This window comes from Rhea pennata, chromosome 1, assembly GCF_028389875.1.
Source record: "Rhea pennata isolate bPtePen1 chromosome 1, bPtePen1.pri, whole genome shotgun sequence".
In the NCBI taxonomy this organism is placed as follows: Eukaryota; Metazoa; Chordata; class Aves; order Rheiformes; family Rheidae; genus Rhea; species Rhea pennata.
In genome coordinates this window covers 78,229,507-78,256,169 of record NC_084663.1, presented here as the reverse complement: position 1 = coordinate 78,256,169, position 26,663 = coordinate 78,229,507, and the positions used below count along the sequence as shown (strand labels likewise).

The following is a 26,663-nucleotide window of genomic DNA, read 5'->3' as shown; positions in this document are numbered from 1 at the left end:
TTGTTTAAAAACAGTAAGCATTGGAAAGCATGCAGTTAGTTATCAGAGTCATTTTTAAACACAGCATTCACAAAACTGAAATGTGACACTTGTATTCCAAATGGGAGGAGGCACACTGATACAGATTTACCTCTAAATGATAAGAGGTATACAATAAGAAAAATAATAGTTCAAATGTTGGTGTGAATAAAGCTGATAATTGCCTGTTTTTATGCCAAGATGATTATTGGGTCTTTTAATGAGTTAGAAAAAGAAATGAATGAGTAAAAGCTCAGTTACAAGGTATATAATATGATCCAAACATATGGCTGCTGTTATAAAGTTTCTTACTAGTTGCTGAAATTTGGTGAATATTTGCTTGATGTTAGGAAAAAAGATGCTGTTATATGGTTTCCTTCACTTAATATGCTCATTTCAAAATGTTTCCCTAACACAAAGCTGCACGTAATAGCTAAAGCTTTCCTATGAGAGAGCTGTGCACTTTGACTGTAAACATCAGGTTTCTGGGAAATGTAGTTTAGAAATTAGAAAAAAAAAAGCAGCTTTTTATATTATTTTGATTTTATTTGCAATTACTTAAATTACAAGATTTTTATATGCTTAAATTCAGTAATGATTTACTTATCTGCTTGCACTTCCACAGAAAGCTGACAGAAAATCATTTATCAGTTTATCAGAGAGATTATGGATAATATCTTTGAAAGCAATGAGATGAAATTCTAAGGAGAATTCACATGATTAAGCTGTAAAACCAGCAATATATTAACAGATTAAAAAGGGGGTAAACTCATCTGGTTTGTGGTCAGGTCAATGAAAAATGAATAATGTTTGTACTGCTCAAATTAGAAATGCATATATTCTGCTTATCCTTTCACAGCGTGGCAGTGGGAGAAAGAGCATAATCAGGAAGAGAGGAGGCAGCATAGGGGGAACCTCACTGTACTCGGGAGCTCCAAATGTTAAAGTCTAATTGAATGGAAGGAGAGCACTTTACAGTGAGTTGTACCATTTTATTTATTACCATTGCTATCTTTTTCTTCTCCTACATTTCTCTTGTTTCTTTTAAAATAAGTATTCCTGCTGTATACCTCAGCCTTTTATGATGAAAGATACCTCCTTAATGGGCTAGCTGGAGAGGGAATCCAAAAGGCCTGCAACTCTAGACTCACAACTTAACTACATGTAATAGGGATGAAGCTAATACTAACTGACGCGGCAGGTACAGTGACAGAAAGAATATAGTTGCAGCTGGTGGTGTTTTCCATTCAGGATCTTAAGGGGAAGAGCATTTCTCTCACATTTCTGCAAAGAAACGGAATTTCCTCTTAGCAGTGGTACAAATGTGCTGTGTTTCCATCTACAACCTCAGCCAATCCCTTGACACCTCCGGCCTTACCTACACTGGGATGCTGCCCAGTTACCCACACTGTAGGTGTCTTCCTGAATCTACACTGAAACAAGGATGATTGTTTGCCTTAGTAAGTTTTCAAAGTTTGTTCCTGTGATGCAAACAATAATTTCTAAGTCATATTTAAAATTTATAGTAGTGCAATTTCACTGGGACAAGAAATCAGGCCAAATACACAGCATATGGCTTTAGTCTTTAGAGGCTCACTGGCAATACTTACTTGTAACTTATAGGAGCCCAGAATAATTTTGCATCAGGTGGAGTAGGGCTACACCAGAAGAAGATCAGTTAGGAATATAGGCTTGCTCCTATAGATTTCTTAATAATTTGTACCTTCCTTTTTATTATTTTAAAATTTCCAACACAGTATATTCAAGAAAAAAATAGCTTAATATATCATTCAGCTATCATAAAACTACTTATCCAGACATCTAGCTTTTGAACAGAGGATTTTAAGAGATAAATGTAATCTAAAAAGAACATAACATCTCTTGTACTCATCTTTTGAAAACAGAGATAAATTAAAATGATGTTTGCCCACCTGGACATTTCTGAGCATATGATTATAAAACATACCTGGAGCATGTCAGTCACAACAAAATTTACCTCTGAGTCCTGATTTTTCCTTTGCTGCATCACAGGTAATTCATGACCTAGAGACCTGCAGTGGTTCTTAGAAAAAGGGGAGAGAAAGGGTTCCCTTTTAAAAAGCATGAAAACAACAGTACTGATTACAGATTAAAATACTGGACTGAATTTATTTTATCTTGATTCCAGCCTTAGTAGGGATGCCTTAGGCAGACAGCAGATTGGATCAATGAAGTTGCCTCACTCTTAATACATTACTTGAAATAGAGAATGAAAATTCTCCATAGAGTTTCAAAATTTAAAGTTTCAACTCGTAAATCTGTGAATTGCAAACCTAATTAAAAATGTGCAAAGACTCCTTTTATTAGACATTTTCTGTGCAGAGACGAGTGAAAGCATTTCTTACTGCAGTATTTGGATGAAATAGTTTACTTCACGAACATACTTAGACACCCACTTGGATACAAACTACATTGCTTTTGGCCAAGCTAGATGCTTTCTGGAACTCTTCCAAGATAAGTCAGGCAGGCATATTTTATATCTTGCCATACTTTATGAAAGAGAATAGAATTTTCTCTGCACAGTGGTTGAAAACAGTCATATAATCATAGGCATTATGGCTAAAAGGGCCCTTGAGGCTTGTAGCTTGAGGCAGGATCTTATACTATGAAACAATTTCATGTAGATGTTAAACTAGTTTTATCTAACTGCAGCTAGCTAACCCCTAAATATTCACTTTTCATCATGGGTCATGTCTTCTACATATCTTCCTATTATTCACCTCGGGGCTATCTCCAGTTGATCTGTATCCGTCTTGAATTGTGCTGCCCAGGAGACACAGTTCACCAGGCTAGGCTTACTGCTGCAGCAAAGAATAAAAGGATTAGTTCACATGCTATGCTCACATACAACATACTGGTTTATTCAGACCAGTTGGATTTAATTTTTTTGACACTATATGTCATTGCTGATTTATGTTTCAGTTCAACTGCTGAATCTTCTGCAGAAAAACTTTTAGACTAACATAGTCAACGTAGATAAGGAGACAGTCATGAGGAAGAGAAGAAAGGAACTAAAATTAAGCCCACTACAATAAAGTCTGTAACTATCCATTTTGCAAGGGAGGAGTTAGTGAGAAAGCCCGTTAATTCCATGTGGTGCTGATGCTTCATACACATATGATGTAGCTAATTATACATTGCTGTGGTTTGAACAGTGTCTCTCAGCTTTGATGAAAAAAAGAAAGTAAACATAAATTTTCAAGCCAGGATTAACCTGAGAATGCAAAACACATGAAATGACAGAGTATGGACACCTGTGTTTGTTATTAATCTAATTGGAGTGCCTGCTAAACTGATGAAATATTAGCAGGCTTAGGTATTATGGGAAGACAGATACCCTGAAAGGTTGAATATGCTGCAAGTTAGGAGATAAAAAAGAAGGAAAGAAAAAGAGGGATAGAAATAGGGAAGAGCAAAGTGTGGGAAGAAGAGAAACAAAGGCCAGTGGCAGCTGAGCCCAAAGTGTTTAATTTTCCCTCTCCCATCAGATGAGTTTCATATCCTTCTGATGAATCAAAGCTCAAGAACTTTGATTGACTTGGCATCAGAAGCTCACTGAAGGACAACCTGAATCTTAAGTCCTAAAGGCAAATAGTAGGGTTGATGGTCTCATAGAAAATATGGCCATTTTAGGTCTGGGGAGCAGTCATCAAGGAAAAGACTTGATGTGCAAAGGCCTGGTAATATATGTATAAAATATTAAGGAATAGTTGTACATACATATAATCAACATAGACAGTTGTAAAGATCACATTAAATTGCATGGCTTAAGATCCTCAGTTGTAAGATACCTCTCGTTTTTAGAGGTTTCTTATTTAAATTTTTCTTCTTTTAGTTCTTTTCCTCTCTTTCATTTTCAGCCTATATTCTCTGTATATTTTCCCTGAGGAGCATTTTTTACACTTTTTTTTTTTTTTTTTTTTTCTTAATGTTAGATGGGTCTTCATCTACTATTGTGTGGAGTAACAGTGCCAGCCAGTGGCTGGCTGGCATAAACGCAGGTGGATGTTCCCTTTGGGAACTGTGACAAGTCTACTAGTTAGCTGTGACTGCTTTGAGCAGCAAGGAAAGGAGAACGGCATTTTCTTGTTATAGAGGACTCGCACCTTTCACCTGCACTCTCCAGGAATTTCACAGGGTCTGTCTTGATTTTGAACACTATGCCTGGAAAGTAGCTCTGTAGAAAACGATGTGATCTGTGACTGACAGTTTACAATTCCCCTTCCTCATCCACACTGCTCATATGTCTAGTCATAGAGCTGGAGTATATGAAAATCATACATGAGCTGATTTGGGTCCCAGTGGGCTCTTGTCTCCTGGTATTCTGAGGATCCCATCTCATCTCAAGGCAGATCATCCCCCTGTAAGGCCCAACAGCTGTGGTGGTCAAGGCCAGACCAACAGTGCTGTCCTTTGTGGCACAGCATGCTTGAGATGCAGTCTGGAATAAAATGAGACTCCTATTCATTCAAGTGAATCTCACTCCTGGCATCTGTTTTTTATTTGTAGTGTGTAGCTGAACACCCAGTAGTTACCTCCTGTTAACTAAGCTCTTGGACAAACTTGTAGGCATACAGAATGTGTGGTGACTTCTGAAGGTTAGTTGAGGTCATGCACTCGTGTGCAGGAAAAGCATCTCCAGTTTCAGGGAATCTGAGTACACACGTTTGTAATGGGTTATGAAAGCTGAAGTCTGATAGGCCTTTGAAATATTTTACCACTGGAACCATGTTATCTGAAGGCTGTGGGTAAGCATGGGGAGCAAGTAGCCATGGGGAATGGATGACTTTCCTTCTGTGGGTTTACAGGAGCGAATATTAACCTTGATCAGCAGAGGGTGAATGGGCAGAAAAATGAATTGCTGAATTTTCAACTGCCTGTATGGACGTAACGGGCCATGCCCATTATTTTGGGTGAATAATAAATAAAAATTGTGCACTAGAGAAAAATTCATCAAATATTTTCAACCCATTTCTACCAATGCTTTTGTATTTATGTATATTACCTTACTTTCAGGAAATCTTTTATTACTAATGAGGTGAGGTTGGTTTAAAACAGTTCAACAAACTTTTCGTACTTTGCCTCTAAAAGTAAAGTAACTATGTGAATTTCTGAATACTAAGGTGAGAATTTTAATATTCTAGAGAAGCTTTTTATTCATAGAATTATTCAGCTTCATAAAATCATGTTGTCTTCAGCCTAAGCTTTCAACTGTATTTAAACTGATATTGGAAGAAAATAAAATCTATCATTTTTCCCCAGTCCAGTATCTGCAAATCAATTAACTAGAGATAAGAGTGGAATAAGTGGTCAGAAATAAAAATAAAAATAAAAAAAAAATTCCCTGAAAATGTTGTTATCTCCAAGCTATTTCAGACACAGCCTAGTTCTGTTTCTTCTGTTGAAACGTCTTTGTTTTGTACAGAAACACGAAAAAGACTCGGTTCAAAGAAGTAGAAGGCTTTAGCCTGATGATGAGGATGCGATCATTTGAGGGGATGGAGGTAATATGAATTTCAGTCCTGCTTCCATAGACTGTTTCTGTAGTTTGTGGGGAAGAAAAAAATGAAAAATCAAAACAAAAAATAAGCCCCCCAAAATCACAAGATTAAATGTATAAACAATTTTTAGAGATGAAATATGACTATTAATCTGAGCCCCTCAGTCTTTCTTAATCCCCCTAACCCGGTGAATGTCTAATTCCCATATGCAAAGTGGAACAGCAAGAAGAAAAGGGCAGGAGAGGGCCTTCCTGCTTTTTTTTCCAACCCTTACCCTCATTTGCAGAGGTCAGGGAGGCAGGCCGCGGTGCAGATCCGCTCTTAGCGACGCGGGCTCCGTGCACTGGCAGCCCAGGAGGGCTCGGAGAGCAGCGGGCTCGGGCACACCGGGAGCGTCCAGCCCCACCCACCCGGCCCGGAGCGCGCTGCGGCCCCCGCGGCGGGGGGGAAGCTCCGCAGCCGCCTGGCGCCGGGAGCCGGCGCGGCGGGGCCGCCGCCTGCCCCTGGGTGGCGGTGTTACCCCACGGGACGCGCCCGCCGCCGCCGCCTCGGGCTCGGCCCGTGCTGCCGGGACGATGGGCGAGGGCTCCGGGGTGAAAACTCGCCTGCAAAAGCCGGCAAAAAAAAAAAAAAAAAAAAAAAAAAAAAAAAAAAAAAAAAAAAAAAAGAGTGGGGAAGGAAGGGGTGGAATGGGAGGCAGCTGCATTTCGAATGTCCTGGGGTGAAGACTTGGAATGGGAACTCTGGGTGAAGTCGAGGAGACTTGGAGAAATGGTTTTGCCCTTCTGAGTTTTCCAAAGCAGAAAGATGGCCTCTCTTGTTAAAAAAGAAAAAGAAAAGAGAAAAAATAATGAGGATAAAAAAAAGTGGTATTGTGTCGGGGGGAGGGAAAGAAGAAGGAAACACATTCAAGAGCAGGAAGGAAAAACTCAGCATTTAAGAAGAGAAATTGTCCATAGTTAAGCGTTAGGAAAAAATGTAGCAGAAGCGCTCGGAAGGCTGCCTGCCTGCGAGACCCAGAGTGTTGGTTATGAAAGACTAAAACTAGAGGACTGCAGGAGAGAGGGAAAGGCAGAGCGAACCCGCTCAGCAACGAGAGCGCCGCGGGCTGCTGCGAAGTGGGCAGTCTCCGCCAAGCCTGTCTGTCCGTCCGTCTGTCACACGAGGGACTCCAGGTTCTCCACTAGCTCCGCATGAGTTACCCAAATCAGGGCTGTTCTATTTTTCTTCGCTGCTTCTGCTTCCCTTTCTCAACTTCAGATCTCTTTACTGGGCTCCGAGGAGACCCTGTTTTGGGGAGCTGGGTGGAGGGGATGACAGGATGCGGGCGGCGCTGACTGCAGGAGTCATCTCAAAGAGACCTACGGTTTCACGCTGCATCTCTTCAACCACGACAGCTTGATGGGGCTTTAAAAAACCCTTTGTTTTATGAGTCAAAACTTTACGACGAAGTTCTGTGTTCAGCCTCTTTTGCTTGCTTGTCACTGCCTGCTTTCCTTTCAACCTTTATTGGTGTGTGTTTAGCTGTTGCTCTTTAGAAGGTGCCTAGAGCTATCTGTGTTTATTGTTACTACATGTATACAACAGTAAGTGTCTAAGTGGGCATAGGTACACAGGTTTATGCATCCATATCTATAAAGCTTTTCACAGTTCACAAGCATTACATGAGTGCTATTTAAGCATGCATATGCATGCAGCTATATGTCTCTAGACAGGGACACGTTGTGTAGTAGACTGGAATAGATAATTCCTCAGAATGTAGGAATAAACTGAGCAACTCTGAAATCAGTGAGCAGGAGAGGAGCAAGGAGAGGAGAAGAGGGAAGAGGAGAGGAGAGAGGAGAGGAGAGAGGAGAGAGGAGAGAGGAGAGGAGAGGAGAGGAGAGGAGAGGAGAAGAAAAAAAGAAAAAAAAGAAAAAAAAGAAAAAAGAAAAGAAAAAAAAGAAAAGAAAAGAAAAGAAAAGAAAAAAGAAAAGAAAAGAAAAGAAAAAAGAAAAAAGAAAAAAGAAAAAAGAAAAGAGAAAAGAGAAAAAAGAAAAGAGAAAAGAAAAGAGAAAATAAAAGAAGAAAAGAAAAGAAAAGAAAAGAAAAGAAAAGAAAAGAAAAGAAAAGAAAAGAAAAGAAAGAAAAGAGAAAAAAGAAAAGAAAAAAGAAAAGAAAATAAAAGAAGAAAAGAAAAGAAAAAAGAAAAGAAAAGAAAAGAAAAGAAAAGAAAAGAAAAGAAAAGAAAAGAAAAGAAAAGAAAAGAAAAGAAAAGAGAGGAGAGGAGAGGAGAGGAGAAGGAAAGCTTTATAAAAAGACTATTAAGTGTCTGAATACAAAGTGAGGAACTTTCATCTCACCAGTTTCACAGGACACTAACCTCAACATGCTAAACTTGCGTTAAAAGCCAAATATTTGTGTTTCTTAAACGAGGAAGAATATTTGGTTGTTTTGGAAAAAATAAATAGTCAAAATCAGTGACAAGCATTTGTAAGTGTACAACAGGGTCGGAATGACCAGAGGGTCTATACATACAGAGACCCACACAGAGACTCTTATTTTAGGATATGGAGCTATTAGCAAACGGCAGTTAATGCCTGCCTCTTTTCGATTAAGTAAAAAAAAAAAAAAAAAAAAAAAAAAAAAAAAAAAAACTCTGAACAATCTCTTTTGCGAAGTGAATGCGTTATAAATCCAGCCGCGTTCCCATACTAGAGGAAGTGAAAAAATACTTCAATCTGAGATGACGAGTCCTTTATTTCCCTTATTGAATACGTTTTCATGTGTTTTCCCAAACACTCAGACTTAAGGACGTGCCTTCTGAAGCACAAATACACACGTAACTCGTACAGGCACAGGCACCCAGACAGATAAGATACGTATTAGATCCTGACACATACGGTGTGTGTGTGTTGGGGGGGGGGGGGGGGAAGCCAGAGAGAGAGTGAGAGTGAGAGAGAGATCCTCCTACCTGGAGCCATAGATTGCAAGATACGTAGTGTTACCTGGGGAAGTCAGAACAAGTAAAAACACATTGAACTTCAGGGCTCTATGAGGCAGTTGATCAAGATCAGTGCTTGCTCATTTTCTCCCTCAGACTGTCTGCCTTGGGTTTTTGTTTTACCATTCGAGCAGCTCTTTCAATTTTCTTCCCTTTTTAGCTTTAATATCAGAGCCGGCTTTGGTCACCATGGCTCTGGGAAGAGCTGCTTATCTTCCCGTTGTTGATTTTTTACAGTTCGGCCGCCTTTGCTTCTGGGTAGCTTCAGAAATGCTCTTGACTGGGATTTAACCGACAGGATCAGTTCGACTTTTTGTGCAATTTTTTTTTATGGCTCAGTCCATTCTCTAGATCATGCACAGAAACTTTCGGAAGTGGATTTTCTACGTGTTTCTATGCTTTGGAGTCATCTATGTCAAATTAGGGTAAGTTCTTGTGCACAACAAATCTCCTTTAAGTCTTTTGGGTCATGTTATTACAGACCTGCGAACAAATCTGTTGCGGGGGGAGGGGGGAGAGAAAAGAAAAAGAAAAAGCGCTTATTGCGCTCTCCGTCGTGTGTCCGAGGGGGCAGCCCCGCGGAGGACTGTGCTGCTGGCCCAGGCTGCGGGCAGAATCGCTCGGCGAGCGAGCGCTGCCGCCGCGCTGAGCCTGGAAGGAGCCGACTGCGGGTGGGTGATGACGGAGCCTTTTATTTGGGACTCTGCTTAAGCGAACTTAAATATGTACAGCACACACACACACACACACACACACACACACACACACACAAAACCTGACAGTTAACTCAGCCGCTGCTGAGGGGACAATATAACAGAGTTTAAATACCAAAAAAAAGGGGGGGGCGGAGGAGGGAGATCTCTGCTCTGAATCTACGCTCGGGGATTTGTTTTATGCAGGCCTAGACACAATTTGCGCTTCTATCCATCACACGGACGTGTTGAAATTAGGTTGACAACTGGCCCGGCTACCTCGGCGGTAAGGCAGCCAGGCAGCGGGCCGGCCCCGGGGCGTTCGGCCGGGCCCTGCCGCAGGGACCCGCTGTGGGCTCCGCCGGCCACCTCGCCGCGAGGGCTGCGGAGCAGCCCGCCGGTTGCTCCTTCTTATTTCACCGCGGCCACCTAGTTACTTGGGTTGCCAAGTTTCATCCTCCGTCTCTCCCACCCCCCCTTACCTGTATGCCCTTATTAATATTGCTCGTCGCAGTAGGCTGACTTGAGTTGAATTTCCACATTCCTGAGCCCCAGCCGAGTCCTTACCTGTCGAGCTACAAACTCTTATGTTAAGATCCTGTCTTTGCGTAGCTGTTTTTTTTTTTTCTTTTTTTTTTTTTTTTATGATCAAGAATGCATAAGGTGAGTTGCAGTCTCAAAATGCTTGCTTCCCACCTCGAAATCAATACGGGGAGGGGGGATGGGGATGGGGACGCCCCGAAAGGGCAGCTCGCCGAGACGAGGAGCAATGCCCGGGAGGGCTGGGCCAGCGGCGCAGCCCCCCGCCCCGGGCAGGGCCGGCGGCGGTGGGGCGGGCGCGGGGGCGAGCGCGGCGCCGCCAGGATCTGCCGGGGCCGCGCAGCGCCGCCGCCGGCGGGGGCGCAGCCGCTGCGCGGAGGGCACAGGGCGGGAAGCCACCACGGGGAGCACCCGGCAGCCAAGGGGTTAGGAAAAGGCCTCTCGCCGCAGGGTCCCCAGCAGGTTGTTCGGCGGGCAGCAGCCGGGCTTTGCCCGCGTTTCCGTCTTCGCTTGGTTTCCTCGATACGGCTTGGAGCCCGCCCCCAGCGCCACAGGTGCCGGCGCGGCGCACGGCGCTGCCCCACCGGCCATCCGCTGCCGGGCGCCCGGCCGCGGTGCGGGGCCGGCGTCTGTGTCCGTGCTCCCCCTACACCCTGCCCGTGCCCGTAAGGCGCCTGCTGCAGGCAGGACGGAGTTGCGGGGGGAGGTTTCCGCGGCGCTTAATACCCGCACTGCCCTGTGCTGCGATCAGCAGGGCCCGGTTCTGTCACTCTCCAAGCTCAGATTTACAGGGATTTAAATGTGGAGTGGATTTGATGAGGCTGCGTATCCGTAAACTCAGTGCTACGGTGACGAGGGCACCCCATCCTCTTTGGTAGCAGGAGGACTTCGTGTAACACATCCCTCTCGGAGGAGCAGACCAGCTCAGAAAAAAGGGGTTGCAAAATACGGGTATTGTTATTCCATTTCCCTGTGGTTTTATTTCTAAAGGAACAGAAGTTTGGGCATATGATACAGTCTGGAAGGCAGACTTCTTTTCGAAATTGAGTGCGGCTCTTTTAGAAGGGGGTTCAGAGCAAAAAAATTGCAAGAATGCAGTTGAACCTAGCCTGGAAGTAAAACCGAGTGGACAGCAGAAACAGTAAAAGCCCTCATAGAAACCCCATGAGATCTATCACCATGCCTGTAAGGCGATGAGGATACTTCACTTTCTCTGAACAATAAGAGAGAAATTCGCTCTGATATCCAGGGCTACTTCTAGACTAGACATGCGGGATGCAATTATTTCCTCTTTCATCAGCCACTGGAACTACCATTTTGTTGAAACCATATCCTTTGAGTGTAATGATACCTTTTCTAGGGAGCTTTTTGCATAGAGAGGGAGAGATGAAGTGAGATAAAATGTAGTTTGTCTTCCAATGCATTAGCTTTAATTTGCAGGGTGAAGGAGAGCGACATTGTGTCAGCAAGAGCAAAGAGTTCAGATTCTGCAGTTATTTTACGTGCTACGGAGGACATGTTCATAAAATGTGGTGCAAGCTCCACTTTCTGGCTGGACAGTAGCAAACAGGAGTCTAAGGGGAGAGGACGTAAAGCAATGCACAAGTGTGCACCCAGCTGTTGAAAGGGGACATAGCGTGGCATGGCAGGGTCCCACTGTTAGTTTGGTATAAAGCAACTGCTATTTCCAATTAGGAGGTGAGAGTCCGAGAGTCCCCAAGTAGAGAGTCCTCCCTCACACCAAATTCCCATCACTTTCATGTCTGTTTTATATCCTGAGGCGGGGGGGGGGGGGGGGAGGTCTTGCCAGAGAGAGAGAGAGAGAGAGGCAGGAGGTGGAGAGGCGGGAGATAGCCCTTAATATTTCCCTCGACGATGAGTCTGTTCCCATGCTACTTAACCCAAAGAAGGGGACACGGGGGATAGCTGCGGTAGTCTCCACGCTGTATTTTAGACACTATTGCCTAAACACAGCAGAGACACTATTGCCACAGCAGCAGAGTAGGAGCCCTCAAGGAGGAAACTGACTTGCAGTTTACATCCGGGCACTAAAACATAGAGCCCTTGCGACCCTGCTGGCGCCAAAACTCTCCTCGAGAAAATAGATTAAATCAAATACTGACCTCAGCTAGCAGCAGGATTGAAACAGAAATGTTCCTGCGAGGATCGCGGAGCAGATAGCTCCAGTTTCATTAATAAATATCTCGAATGTTAAAAATCACAGCTGTCCCACGGATGCAAATCGCCGCGGATGCTCTGAGGCTGACTGATGAGACCATTGGAAAGACAGAGCCACGGGCTGTGCCCACACCAGGGCTCTGGGGCAAAACACGCCGTTTCCCTTCATTTCTGGAGGGAAAAAAGGGGGGATTAAACCGCGCTAGGGGAAGTGGTGACGATCCGACTGCAGAGGTCAAGGCGCGGCTCCAGGGATGCTCGAGGGCTGAAGGAGGTGGGAGCGGGCACTTCCCAGGGAAGCAACGAAAGGCGGCTGGGTCTCTTTTGGGGGGAGTTGGGGAAGAGGAGCGGCGGCGGGGGGGGGGGGGAAACTTCCCTTGTCTTTTGCGGCGTTTGCCGCACGCGCCAACGAAATCCCGCTGGCCTTGCGCCCCGCCGAGGCCGCCGCGGCAGGAGACCCCGTCCCGCCCCGTCAGGGCAGAGATGCCGCCGGGCCACAGCGGCGCCAGGCGGGGCAGAAGCGCCTCGACGGCGGCCTCACGTGGCGAGTGGGGTCCGGGGGGACCCGGGGCCCGAGAGGGGCTTGGCGAGCCGCGCTCAGACCCGCTGTGCCTCCAGCCTCCCCGCACCTTCCGACCAGGGACCCGCTCCCCAGCGCCCCCGGCCGCTGCAGCCGCCACCCGCGTCCCGCACGTTTCTCGCCAGCCAGACGCCCACTCGCTTTAACCGCTCTTCCTTTGCCCTCCTGCTTTGCCGTTGCACCAGACTTCAAACTCCGCGAATCTAAGAAATACCCCGTTCCGACCAGACAGGAGAGCGGTGCTTCTCCGCCGGCCACTCCGCCGGTCTGCGGCAAAACAGAAACGACCTGGCGATGCACAGATCAAAGACAAGGGAAATACTTCATTCGCACCTGCTCGTGTTCATCTGCTCTCTATCGCATGGTGTCGGCAACCATTTCATTGCCGCTCTGCCTCTGTTTTATCTAGGATACGTACGTTTGTGGAAGAAGGAATGACAGATGCTGAAATGCCCATATTAGGTGTTACCAATAAACAGTCGCCTAGAGTACCACACCATTTTACTGACGGGAATATATTCCGTTTAAAACACGACAAGTGCATTTCTCGCTGTCTCACACTGACATGCATATGGAAAGAAGTTGTATAGAATTTAATAAGCTATTAACATTCTTATATTTTCCATATTACGCTTTCTAATTTAATAACTGGCCCAACTCTTTAGAGTAAAATCTATCTTCCCGAAAGCAAACGGTACTATTGCTTTATTCACGACAATTTTACTCCCTCTACATAGTTCAGCTCTGGGTAAAATCAGCTTCGTTCCGAAGTTACGGAGAATGGCAAACCGTGTTCGTTTCAGCTAAACCAACTCAAAGTCTATCAGCCACATTTCGAAGTTTTCCAGCTCCAGCGTTTACTTTTCATTTTTAGAATTCATTTTTCCCCTCCGAGTACATCTTTAAAAGCGGCTGCACATTTTAAAATATATCTGAAGCCAAACAAATGGGAGAAATAAAACGTCAGAAATTGGTATTAGTTCTTCCAGTTCACGTTCAGCACAGCTGCACCGATTGCGTTTTAAATATCTGATAGGGAAAACGAGCACACACATATATAGTATATCTATCTATCTGACTACAGATACACACATGCATATACTTAAAGAAGTATACAGAAATACAACGATTCAAGGATCTGAAAGAAGAATAAAGAAATCAGATGATTCTAGAATCTAAATAATTGTAACAGGGCTTAATCCTCCATCCCTTATTAATCAAGATTAACGTTTTCCAAAATGATGTTAACTGAACAAGCATGTGCTCCTCGATTTGCAGACGAAAGACGTTCAGTGAAACAAAACCCAGTAAAGACTCTTAGCGTAGAGTCAGGGGAAGACAACATTTTTATATGAATTCTGTAATTTCAGTCCTTTTTGACAGGCTATTTCGTTGAGTCGCAGAGACAGCTGTGCCTGTGCGGTGGGACCAGTTAAGTAGAGGAGGTGTTCCCAAGATGCTTGGAAGAGTTTGGCCAAGAAAACTCCTTCAGTCATTAGGGAAATAACTGGAGACGAACAGTTGCTAACCTTAAGGAGCGAGAAGGTTTCAGAGTCCAGTTCTGGCTGGCATTGCATTAAATCGTCTACGATGCACATTGCTCTTTCGAGGGTTGTTGTCAAACCCTAACCCCTGGCAGCCGAAGTGCAAGTCTTCCCGCCAGCTCTCTTGTCACTCCAACTTTTCTTCCGACAACAACAACAACAACAGGACAAACACACAACGAGGCGAAGAGGAAGAGCGAATCGCTCCCGCTCCGTTTCGCTGCCGCACCGTTTGCGGCTCCGCTGGGCGAAACGCTCCCGGGGCAGATCCTGCCGCCTGGCCCCAGCCCCAACCCCTCTCTGCGGCCCCGGAGCGGCAGCAGCCTGGCGCAAAGGGAACGCACAGAAGTGAGAACTAACCTGTGGGGAAACGTCTCTTCAGCCTTGCATCTTCTAGAAAATAAAAAGAAAACGAAAAAAAAAGAAAGAAAGAGGGAGATAAGGAGAGAAAAGAAAAGAGAAAGCGGTTCTTGTCCTGGGAGCAGCGAGTGGCGGGAACCCAAGAAACGCTCCCAAACCCCGGCTCCTTCATACTAGCCCCTTTCTTCCCCTTCTCTCACGCGAAATCCAACCCCGCCAGGAAGCAGCTACGCTTGTGTGTAGGTCTTCAATTCTCACTCCGGCAGGCTACGACAACATATATGGTCTTTTTTTTTTTTTTTTTTTTTTTTTTTTTTTTTTTTTTTTTTTTGGAAGGACCCCCTGAAACTTAGAGCTTCATTTTTTCAACACCAGGCGCAACTGCAGCCAAGCTTCTGCCGAGGCTGGAGGGAGCACGGAGCCCTTCGGGGGAATTGCGGCAGCCTCTTGTAATAAAGCAATTAGCCGAGACCGGGGCTGGGAGCTGCCAGCTCCCTGGTTAGGATATGTGCCGGGACGAGCCGAGGGGTGCCACTACACACGCCCGGGGTGAGCATCCCCCCGAGCGCAGCGGCAGCGGTGTAAAAATGTACTGGGAAGCGGGCGAGGATTGCGGGCAGAGCAAGACGTACAGAGAGGAGAGAGGGCTCGGCCGGGGAGCCCGGCTTCATTGCAGCCTGGGATAGATCAGTGTCTTTCCGTTGTCATCCTCCCCTTAAAAAAAAAAAAAAAAAAAAAAAGAGAGAGAGAGAGAGAGAGAGAGAGAAAGTAGGCGGATTGCAGGGACTGACTGCCCAATGGCAGCCCCGAGTCTCAGGAGAGTTAGAGCGAGGCACTTTCTGCCATCCAAATCCCTTAAACCATCCTCATTCCAACACGAGAACCCACTGTAACAACTTCCAACCACTGAGACATGACAGGCAGGAGCCCAGAGGCAGCAGCAGCAGCGAGAGCAGCAGCAGCCGCACATACTCTGCACAGGGAGCAGCATTAGCACCAGGGGAATCCTAGACCCAACAATACAAACAAACAAACAAACAAACAGACAGACAAAGCCCCCCAAGCCCAAGGGACTGGATTCCAACTCAGATTCAAGCCACAGCTGACACCAAAAAGGGTGGGGAATTACGACCAGGGGGGGCCAGAAAGGAATAACCAAGGAAGCGAACTCCACGAGTGTAAACGGGATTCAGCCATGATCCTTTTTTCATCTCGCAGTGTGTTACTCTCAGTGTATTACCCTCAGATTTTCCTCATCCTTACCAGTGGGAGTTACCTGTAAGTGATCCAGATTTTTTTTTTCTCTCTCTCTCTGAAATACGGTTTGAAATGACCCCGCTGTAGCTACCTAGGGGCAAACTGGCAAAGCAAGCAGAGGGAGCCGGGACCAGCCAGCACGGGCGAGCAGCTCCGTGCAGCGCGCGGTGCTGAGGATGGTGGTGGCGGCGGAGGCGCTGGTCGGACCCTGCCGGGGCACGGGGGGCACCGCCAGGTAACTGGGCGGCGGCGGAGTCGGGGCGCGGAGTCGCCCTCCCGCCCGCTCTCTCGCCCGCGGGGCCCGGCGTGCCCGCAGCGCGGCGGCGGCGGAGCGCGGGGCGCGGGGCGGCCGGCGGCTCCCCGGGGGACCGCGGCGCCGGCTCCTCCTCCTGCGCGGCCGGACACAGCTGCGGCTTCGCCGCTTGCTGCGCAAAGCGCGTTTCCGCGCCGAGCCGCCGGGCAGCGGCAGCCCCAGCGCCGCGGCCACGGAGACGCTTGCGAGCTGGGTGCTTTTGCTCAGGAAGGGCTCGGCACTCCGGCAGTTAGAGCTGGCTCCAGGAGCTTTTCCTTGTGAGGAAGGGGGTGGAGGTAGGGGTGGGGGAAATGAGAGTCGGTGGGTGGGACTGCAAGGAGTTTCGGGCTCGGTTTTTTAATATCTATATCTGTATCTAACGTTGCGGTGCATAAATAGCGTCTGCGATTCCGCGTGGGCTTTGGAGAGGGTCTTGGCGGCGGCGCTGCCACTGGTCCCGCGGCAGCTCCCCGGCCCTGCCGGGGCAGCGGGACCAGGGCACCCCGAACCGCACCGGCGAGCCCGGCTCTCTTCGGCGCTGCGCTGCGCGGGGCGCGGCCGAGGCGCGGAGGGGCTGCGGGGGGAAGTGTAAAGCGCTTCTCGCAGTACGCACATTTTGGGGGCAGCCGTGGGGAGACGAGGGCGCTGGGACAACAGACCCAGCTTGCGGAGCTCGGTTAAAACCTGGACCCTTTCCCGCCCTCGAGCATCCCTCTTCCCCCTGAGCCTCGGCCGTGGGAACTGGCGTGTCCCTCCTCGCAGGACCCTGGAGCGGGGATCGGGCTCAGGAGCGGGGCCAGGGAACGCAGCGACAGGGGGTGATGGCCGCTTCGAGGTCGGCCCGGCCCGGCTGTGCGGAGAGAGGGCCGGAGAGGCTCACTGCTGCTGCAGCAAAGGGCACGTAGCGGGGGAAAACCTGCTTCACTTGACTACCTCACAGTCACCTCGTCTTCGGGGTGGGCACGGATTTCCCTTTTCTCCCATCCCACCGCGAGCACAGACCTTTATACATTTTTTTCCCAAGGCGAGTGCAAAATTTAAGCTCCTACCCTTGAATTGGGTGTGGATTTATATATCTATATATATGTGTGTGTGTGTATGTGTACGAAAATATATACCTTTTTCTCTGTATGCATGTACGCGAGCACATGTATTCGCACACAAAAAAGCACGTGTGCGTCTCGTGTTTTTTTTTTTTTTTTTTTTTTTTTTTTTTGGGGGGGGGGAGGGGGAGGGCTACGGAAAAAAAATAACCCACCGGTATGCAAGAAAAGTAGGAATAAACACACCCATAAAAAGAAACTAAACGCCTATTTCTACATTCTTAATTCTTAATGAAACGCACATGCCTTGGCTGCTGATTTTTAAAAGCGCTTGAGTTACAGAACCACGTTAAGTTTAATTTAGTGGGATGCTACTGCTGATATACCAAATAGCCAGAGCAGTCTGTTTCTATTCACAGAGGGGGAGGGGTATGTCTGCTGGTAGGTGACCACTTGCTTGTTTTTTTTTTAAGCTACCCTATCTTTTTTTTTTTTTTTTTTTTTTTAAAGGGGAGAGAGTTGTAATAAATAAAGACACCCTTTTAATATAAACGCAGCCATATTTTTTTCTCAAAACCGTAGGAAATTACTATCCTACCAAGTTTTCCTTCTATAAATAGTTCGAATCTTGAAACAAAAGTTTTAAACCGCACACCAGATGCTGGGATGCTGGCGGTTTCCCTTGCTGTGTGACATAATTATAAGGTCCGAAAGCAAAAGCTATAGAAGTATAATAATAATACTAAGGCGCCTGCTGCTGAGGGGGGAAATACAAGGGAAGCAATGCCTGCTTTATTTGGAGCTAGCTGCTCTGGAAAGAGTTTTGGAGTGCCGATCTGCGACGACGAGGATGTGTCGCGGGTGAAGAGCGCCTTTGCCTGTGCCACGGCGAGCGCATCCTGCCGCGGGCAGGTCGCTGAGAGCCGGCCGGCGGGGGAGACAGCCGCTGCAGCTCTCCGCGCCCCTCCGCATCCCTCCGCGGGCCCCGGGACCGCGGCTCGCTGCGGCTCATCCCTCCGCCAAGCGCGGAGCCGTCGGGCAGCGTGAGCTGGGCACGCCGCGCAGCTTCGCCTTCCTCGCGTTTCAGAGTTAAAAGAGAGGAGTTATTTCAGTGCTTAATGGATAGTAGCCTAGCGAACTTGTGGTGTTTATCTTGTGGGTAAATATACTTCTCTGGCTTACTAATGGTAGCTTTTGAAGATTAAAGCATAGTAGAGCCTGTTCGAGTATTATCTTCTGGTGTCTGCTTCTGCTAGTCCTTGCTCTCGGGAGGGGAGGATGCTTCCCAACCCAGGCTGCTATTTAGTCTACTCTCAGGCACTGTCAATGGTTATGTTAATTTTGCCCGAGATCTCGACTGTCTTTTGGCTCTGCGAATGATCTGGTACTGCAATGCTAAAAACTAAACCGTACTGGAGAATGCAGGGGACGTGCAAAGAGAGTGCAGGGTTTCCATGCGCCGCCTGCACCAGTGCGTGTGATCGGGGTGGGGGGGAACAGCTCGTTCATTCTGCTAAAAAAGCTGGAAAGCAAAAATCCCACCAGAAGAATGGAAAAGGCACCAGGGCCTCAATGTTTTGCATACGATAGCTGGGTAGAAAATGAAATTATGAGAGATGACACTCAGAATTAATTATTTCAAGAAACACACGCCTTTACGAAATCGATTTCTATATTCTAAGTATGCCATCTATAAAAGTCATTTTTTTAGTGTGCTTTTGCCTACTAACCTTTGGCCTCTGAGCCACTGTAAACATTCTTACAACCAGAAGCAATTAGTCTGTGACTTTTTGAAAAAGAAAACTGACTACAGATAAAATAGCTGGTTGTAGGATGATTGATGCATTTTAATGCTTTGGACATATTTTGGTAATCCAATTACATATTTAAAGTATAAAACCGACATTTAATAATATCAATGTAATTAGTATAAACGTCTAACAACAGGATTATATATAATACAGTTTGGCACTGTTTCTTGTAGTGCATGTTTGAGTCTGCACGTATCTATATACATACATAGATATCGATTTCGTTTCTTCTGAAGAAGATGATGCTATTCTAACTTCCCATTTGTGTATGCCTTTCACTGTTCTTCTGTACGGTTGGATGCATTCATTACCAACATGAGATTCAGTTTTTAAGAAGCTTATTTTGGGGATTATCTACCAGTATATAGACAGAGTTAATTCAGTTATTTGCTGAAAAGTGATTGGGGCTAATCTGTAAGAGAGAGACTGCATGTACATAGCAATAGCTGCATAAATCTTCAAAGCTACTACATATTCTAGCATCATAATATAGCAAATAATGTATATTAGTGAGCAGATTGTTTGTACTGGCATGTTACAAAATACAGAGGGAGAAAAATGCATCTGTGTTTTGTATCTCTTCTGTTGATGCTCCCATGTCTGTACTGATTCCAGTTTGCAAGAGGTGCTCCTCCACACTTGTGAGAAGTGGGTTAGAAGGAATAAGTGTTTTGCATGTGCCTTCAGGAAAATACTCTTGCCTAATCTGTAAAGATTAGGACTGCTGGAGGCAGTCCCTAAAGCTTGTCTTTCAGTCTGTGCAGGGCAGGAGGGAGCTGCACAGAGAAGGGATGGCATGCTCTTAAGTGCAGCCCAGTCAAGAGGATGGTGGGCACAGCATCCCCTTTAACACCAATCTGTGCAACAGGTACAGCAATAGTCATGGCTACACTCTTCTCATCCCAGTTATATCAGAGCTATCTCCACCTCTGTAATAAAATTGGCTGATTTTGGAACTGGATTTGCCCCTGGCTCAGTCTGAGCTACTTCACCTCATTTCCCTGCTCTTGTGCCTTGTTCAGCTCATTGACTGAAGATGTGTGCTCTTTATGGCAAGCTGTCTTGCTCTTCATCCCCATTTGTGTAGTGTCCGGTGCACAAGAAAAACTCTTTTGGGATCTCTACCGTTTCTACATGATACTGACTGTTTCTACATGATACTGTCATAATAACCATTTACAAGAGGATTTGGAACAGGACTTCAGTTTCAGAATTGAACATGTCCAGAGGTGTGTTGGCTTAGAGACAGAACAGGTGAAACTCATAAGGACATATACTATTTCCAGGATCACCTAAAATTAAGGCTTTTTTTTTTATCAGGAGGAACAAAAAAGGATGAAGAAGACTTGTACACTGGGCTGTCAAAGTCTTTGTAGGCTTGGCCTATGACACAAGCTCTTCGCATGTATTAAAGCTACCACACAAGTATCACACTTGGTGATAGAGATATGGCTTCTAGGTAGCTCTAAAGCATATGTCTACCATTTCTCTCAGAGGCAGCCCAAAACAAAACTCTCTGTCCAAAATCTTAGAGTTTTTGCTCAGCTCAAACCTTGTATCCAGATTGTAAACATCTGATGGGCAGGCCTTCACCTTGGCATGGTCTAGGCCAGATACTCACATTTTGAATATCCCTGAATTCAAATGCATCTGAATATAGCTGCCTTTCTGCTTCATTTGTGGCAACCAAATTTGGATGGTTAGATATCTAGCACACCCTAAAAAAAAGGTAAAAAGTCATGATTTAAGTCAGTACTAAGAAAGGCAGTATGCAGAATCCAGAATAGGCAGGATGATAGCTTGGAATTTTTACATACGTTGCTTTATTAACATAACATTACAAAGGTGTATAAAGTAATATTAAATATTCAAATGAATGAGTAAGACAAATTGCAGATATCCTAGCATATTAAACAAAGAACAAGACTAATCCCTCAGAAGAAAATCTTTCAAAGGATTTATTAAAGAGCTAAACAAAGTGAGCTGCAATTGTACAGTTAGACTGACACACACATTTTAGGGAACTGGAAAAATACACCATGTGTAGCTGGCAATATAGCTTTCTAAAAGGAGGATGATTCCAAGTGTTTTCTCAGTGCATGAGGCTGCATAAGTTAGACGGAAATACTGTCAGAAAGATTCTTAACCCACAAGATACAATTTAACACGCTAGTCCTCCCAAGTCCCTGTAAGCAACAGAAAACTGGGAAGACCTATAGATCAAAAGCATTTGCAGATGTGCTAACACCCTGCATTATAGAATGGGTTAATGTTGGAAGTCTGACTTCTTCAGCCCATTGCCTTTTGCACGTCGTTTTACCCTCAGTGGACTCTCGCCAGTGTGGCTTCCACATGTGCTTGCAAAACACCTCTACGTGCACCTCTGACTGATGCCTTTTTGCAACTCGAGGTCCATCTATCTGCTTGATTCTTTTCATTCTTTTTGTTCTTCCTTCCTCCTTGATGCTTCTTCATGAGGCATCTCTGCAGTGCTACCCCAGCCTGCCCAAGTTCAAGCATATATCTTTCATAGTATTATGTTAGCAATTTACATGGAAGAGCTACAGGAAAAAAAATATAGCAACAGAATCTCGGACTCCTCTGGAGTCTTAGAATGGAACTGAGCACTAGCCAGGCCTTTAGTCATGAGAACGGTAGATCCTAGAATATCCACATGAAAGCAAAATATCCATGACTTCTGGGCTCTGGGGTTTTGCTGTGCACATGTGAATACACTGGCAAGCAGCTGAACAAATGTGTTACTGGCCACCGCAGATTTAGAAGCCCAGAATCACTCAAGAAGCTCAGAAAGATTGAGAGTTCGGGTGCAGGAGTGCTTTGGAAGGAAAGCTGCAGATAGCAGCCTCCTGGAGAGGTTTCTTTAGTCCTCTAAAGGCTGATAGCTCTCTCCCCCTCTCTTTTACTCTCAGTTCAATCCTCCCCAAAAGGCAAAAGGATACATCCCCCCCCCATCACTCCACTGCAGAGAATGGCATAGGACTTGGTGGCTACTTCTTGTCAAGACAGCTCCTATGCATTTGCTCTTGCTAAAATCTTGCAGAGGGAGTATTACAAATACTTTGACTGTTGCAAATGTGAAGAAATTCTAGACACAGAAGGTCCAAATATTTTCTGAGTATAGTTCTTTGCCCCATATGTGATATACTTCTGTGACTTAGGTCTTCTGTTACTGTTGAAAAGTTTCACAGAATCACATAATTGGTAAGGTTGGAAGGGACCTCCGGAGATCATCTAGTCCAACCTCCCTGCTCAAGCAGGGTCACCTAGGCATGTTAGACAGGATCGCATCTAGGCAGGTTTTGAATATCTCCAGAGAAGGAGACTCCACAACCTCTCTGGGCAACCTGGTCCAGGGCTGTCACTCTCACAGGAAGGAAATTCCTCCACATATTCAGGTGGAACTTCCTGTGGTTCAGTTTCTGCCCATTGCCTCTTGTCCTGTCACATGGCGCTACTGAAAAGAGTTCAGGCCCACCTCCTTGACACCCTCCCTTCAGGTACTTAAACACACTGATAAGATCCCCTCTCAGTCTTCTCTTCCCCAGGCCAAATAGGCCCAGCTCTCACAGCCATTCCTCATAGGGCAGATGCTGCAGTCCTCTGATCATCTTTGTAGCCCTGCACTGGACTATTTCCAGTAGCTCCATCTCTCTTTTGTACTGGGGAGCCCAGAACTGGACACAGTACTCGAGAAGAGGCCTCCCCAGGGCTGAGAAGAGCAGCAGGATCACCTCCCTTGGCCTGCTGGCAACGCTCTTCCTAATGCACCCAAGCAGACCATTGGCCTTCCTGGCCACAAGGACACATTGCTCATGGTCAACTTGTTGTCCACCAGCACTCCCAGGTCCTTCTCTGCAGAGCTGCTTTCAAGCAGGTCAGCCCCTAGTCTGTACTGGTGCATGGAGTTATTCCTCCCTTGGTGCAGGACTCTGCACTTGCCCTTGTTGAACCTCAGGAGGTTCCTCTCCGCTCAGCTATCCAGCCTGTCCAAGTCTCTCTGAATGGCAGCACAGCCCTCAGGTGTATCAGCTACTCCCCCCAGCTTGGTAGCATCAGCAAACTTGCTGAGGAGGCACTCTGTCCCCTCATCCAGGTCATTGATGAAAAAGTTGAACAGGATGGGACCCAGTACTGAGCCCTGGGGGACACCACTAGCCACAGGCCTCCAACTACACTCTGTGCCACTGATGACAACCCTCTCAGCTCTGCCTTTCAGCTAGTTCTCAATCCACCTCAAGTTGTTAGGATAAACCTTTATACAAAGCACTAAATTATCTTTTCCATACGTTTTTCTTAGGCTTTATTTTCCCTCTAGAAGGTAGGTGTTTTGAAGCAAGAGTTAGCTACCTCATTCAGTTCTAACGAAATAATAGACAGATTTTCTAAAATTAAGGCTAAGGCCAAAGGAGTTGCTCTCATCATCATAAAAAAAAATCCACTAGGATTTGACAGCAAGATAATTATCACCTAATAATTATTTTACAACAAAATCATATCTTCCTTAGGCAATCTGAAGACAGGCTAAATTAGATAGTTGTATCTTTTTCTAGAAATAATAGTACATACAGTTTGTACCCATGTAGTAGCTACAGTTTTGAATATTTATTTTCTTTTCAGCCTATGCCTGTGGGTCAGATTTCCCCGGTGGCAGAAACCCACAAAGGATAAAATTCACATTTATGCAAAAATCCCACTTAATCATCATAGTCTTTGTTCCAGCTCTTTGTCCAAGGTCAAATTTCACCCTGAGTTCCTAAGTAATTAGGAAAAAGGACATCCAGTGGCATTGCAAGTGTGCAACTGAGGGCAAAAGCTAGCCTCATGTATTTAAAATGTGGCATAGGAACTTTCCTCTGTGAAGTGCTACCAAGTCCATTGGTGATCATACTGTGTCCCCCGAACTGTTTATTTGTGATATAGCCACCCTGCTGCTAATCAGTGGCATCATTTTCAAAACTGCATGAACTCCAGGCACTTTACTAGCAGATTTGCAGTTTCAGTTTGGAAAGATGCAAAATGCAAAGATGACACTAATGACTTGCTTCTTCCCTCTGGACATACCTGGAGTGCATCACATTCAGAAACATTTTCTTCTGGAGGACCATTCACTTTAAATTTGTACATCACTTTGGCATGTTTGTATCTCACCTTTTCTGGCCCAAAGGCACCTCTCGCCAAGGGTTACATCCACAGTCCACTAAGTTACTAAAGTGGGAATGACTCTGCTAAGTCAACTGAGTGTTTCTGGTGCAAGTGAGAGGAGAGTCAAACATGAAGCCAGCACAAGTCTTGTTCTTCCACTATCTGTTCTAGCACAGCCTTGGCATAAGCTACTGTATTACACAATTTAAAGGGAATGTAGCCTTATTTCCCAAGAATATACAGCGAAAGCAATATTAATAGGAGGCTATTCCTCCATGTTAGGCAAAACCCCAAATCAGTTCTATGGGCTATTGAAAGAATCATTATGGCCTCTGGTGCCAGTAAGAACTGACATAAAAACAAAACATTATTTATTTTTTGAGGGGAGAAACACTTCAAAAGCACTGTGGCATTTGCTTGTTATGTGCAAGCCATTGTGGACCAGCCCAGCTTTCAGTCTAGAAGTAAACGTAAGCCATAAAGATATAAAGCACTGCTTGCCTGCAAGTAGGGCCTGGAAAACAATTTGAGGTGTATTTAATTTAAAATTATTTAAGCACAGCAGTTCTGGAACTGGATATCATACCCACCCTTCTAATCTGGCCAAAGTAAGACATAACTGTAAAATGTGACTACTATTTAATAATAGTGTCTTTCATTCAAGGATGGTAAGTGAATTAATCCTCCCGATATTCAAGTGATCTGGGCAAAGACCATTTCACTCACCGCTGGGGTGGATTGCAGCAGCTGCCTAATAGCATGCAACAGAGCTGTATTTGCACGCAGAACCAAAGCTGCTCCTGGCAGCCGCAGCAGCCGCCTGAGGAAGCACCTGGAGAAGCCCACGTCCATCTCTAATTGAGCTGGAGCCTGGCCAGGGCAGTGGGATAGCCCCTCTACAAGTTACACTGTTCTGGGCAGATTTTCTTCTGCAGTGAAGACAAACTCTGAGACTGAATGGATGCCTCTGACACTGAATAGCAGTAGCTTGACTTCTGCCCACCTGAGTTTCCCACAGCTTTAATGGGGCAATAAGGAGGCTGGCATAGCTAAGGAGTGTGTGTGTGTGGGGGAGCTGGGGAATGAAGGCTGCTGCAGCACTTTGCAAGTGGAAAATGTAGTCTAAAGTGCCGTGTTGTGACTTTCAGTGACTCTTTCCTGACCATAAGCAGCTGAGGATGACATGATTGCATCCTCTCTGAAACATGGCATTGCTACAAGCCACCATGCAAGCCTGGCTGGTGCGGCAGCCTAGTCTCAGGGAGTGTGCAGGCAAGCGCCACATACTGAAGTCCTAAGTGTCATCTGGGATAGGGCCTCCTTCTTCCATGAAGCCGTCCATCTATCCACCCATGGGAATAGTCAGGAGGGGCTTGGCAGAGGAGCAGGCAGGACATGGTTAAGGGAGCGTGGAGGGGAACGGCAGCATCTCTCATGACTCCTTTGGCTGCCTGCCAGGGAGCCATGTGACTGGTTGGTTAAAAGAGTCCTCTCAACCATGAGATACTTTCCCCTCCGCCTCTGGTTGTACCTTTTCTTTTCTGAACTTAAAAGAAAACAAAACCTACCCGCAAAACTTTCCACGTTAAAGTTATATTGTAGACTGATGACTCAGGGTGAGAAATTCAAGGGGAATGAACAGTAAGGGGAACATTTCTGAATCAGACCTGTTGTGCTGAGCCTTAAAGGAGAGGAAGATTTGCTGGATGGAGAACAGCACTGCTTTACAGTACAGTGAACAGACAGCAAAGAATAAGGCTTAAACCTATTCTCTGCTGCTGTGGGCTAAATCTGTCAGTGTAACTTCAAATACAGTGGACTTCGATGCTATCATAAGGGCCAAAGGTAGGGGTACATATAAACAGGGCTTCTTCTGATTCACAGTAAAACCCTTTTTCTCCACTCCCATGGCCTGAAGGGTACATCATCTAGCTTTACAGTTTGGGGTTGTTTTCTTTTACTGGCACCTCTCATCACAGTATCTGAGCACCACCCATAATAATGAGATTGGCACATCCCTAGTAGACTTCCTGGAGTCTTTTGTTCTTTCCTCCTCTGTTATGGCAAAGCTCTGTTGAGGGTAGGTGCTTTCGAGGGGAGGGCTGGGGTCAAGTTATTGTTGTTAATGTCATTCTGGTTATGTTGCAAAAGATATATCAAAGAGGAAGTTCTTGCACTGTGACCTAAGGTCATCAGAGTCTGGATTAGTCTAATCTCTGAAAGTTTGTTCCCCAGATACATCCTTTCAACCGAGAGTAACTTACCTCTGGGCTCAGAGCTTTGTCCTGTGTTTTACGATCTTCATTGCTCTAGAGAAGCTCAACAGGCTTGGCAGAGGCAGAGGTTTGGTCTTTCTGCTGTTGTTGGGCCATGATCTGCTAATTGCTGTAAAGGTTAGGCCTCACGCCTTGAACTGGGGATGAAAGAGGAGGGGAGCAGTGGGAAGGACTTGCATGCAGAGGCAATATGCATAGAGTAACCTAACTTGGACACATGCTGCCTACTTTGAAGTCTGCATGCTGTTTTCCTGGTCAGACCACTTTGGTAGTCATAAAGCCTGTGTCTCACTTTGCCTTTGCCCCCTTTTGAGAGGGAAGCGCAAAATATTTTGAAAATTGCCAGCAGGGAGATCATCCACCTCCTTAGATCCTCTTGTAGGCTG

The 26,663-nt window shown here is 45.9% G+C and overlaps 1 protein-coding gene across 2 annotated transcripts in view; it reads left to right on the top strand.

The window, feature by feature from the left end:
* The first annotated feature begins 8,895 nt into the window (after positions 1–8,895).
* The window catches only part of WNT7B (Wnt family member 7B), a 94,000-nt gene continuing 76,232 nt past the window's right edge, over positions 8,896–26,663 (top strand). The window contains exon 1 of one of the 2 annotated variants that reach the window (XM_062570835.1): positions 8,896–8,966. In XM_062570835.1, coding sequence (XP_062426819.1) covers positions 8,896–8,966 — 71 coding nt within the window. Of the gene's footprint in view, positions 8,967–15,630; positions 15,714–26,663 lie in introns of those variants that run through there. The other variant, XM_062570829.1, reaches the window with a different exon arrangement.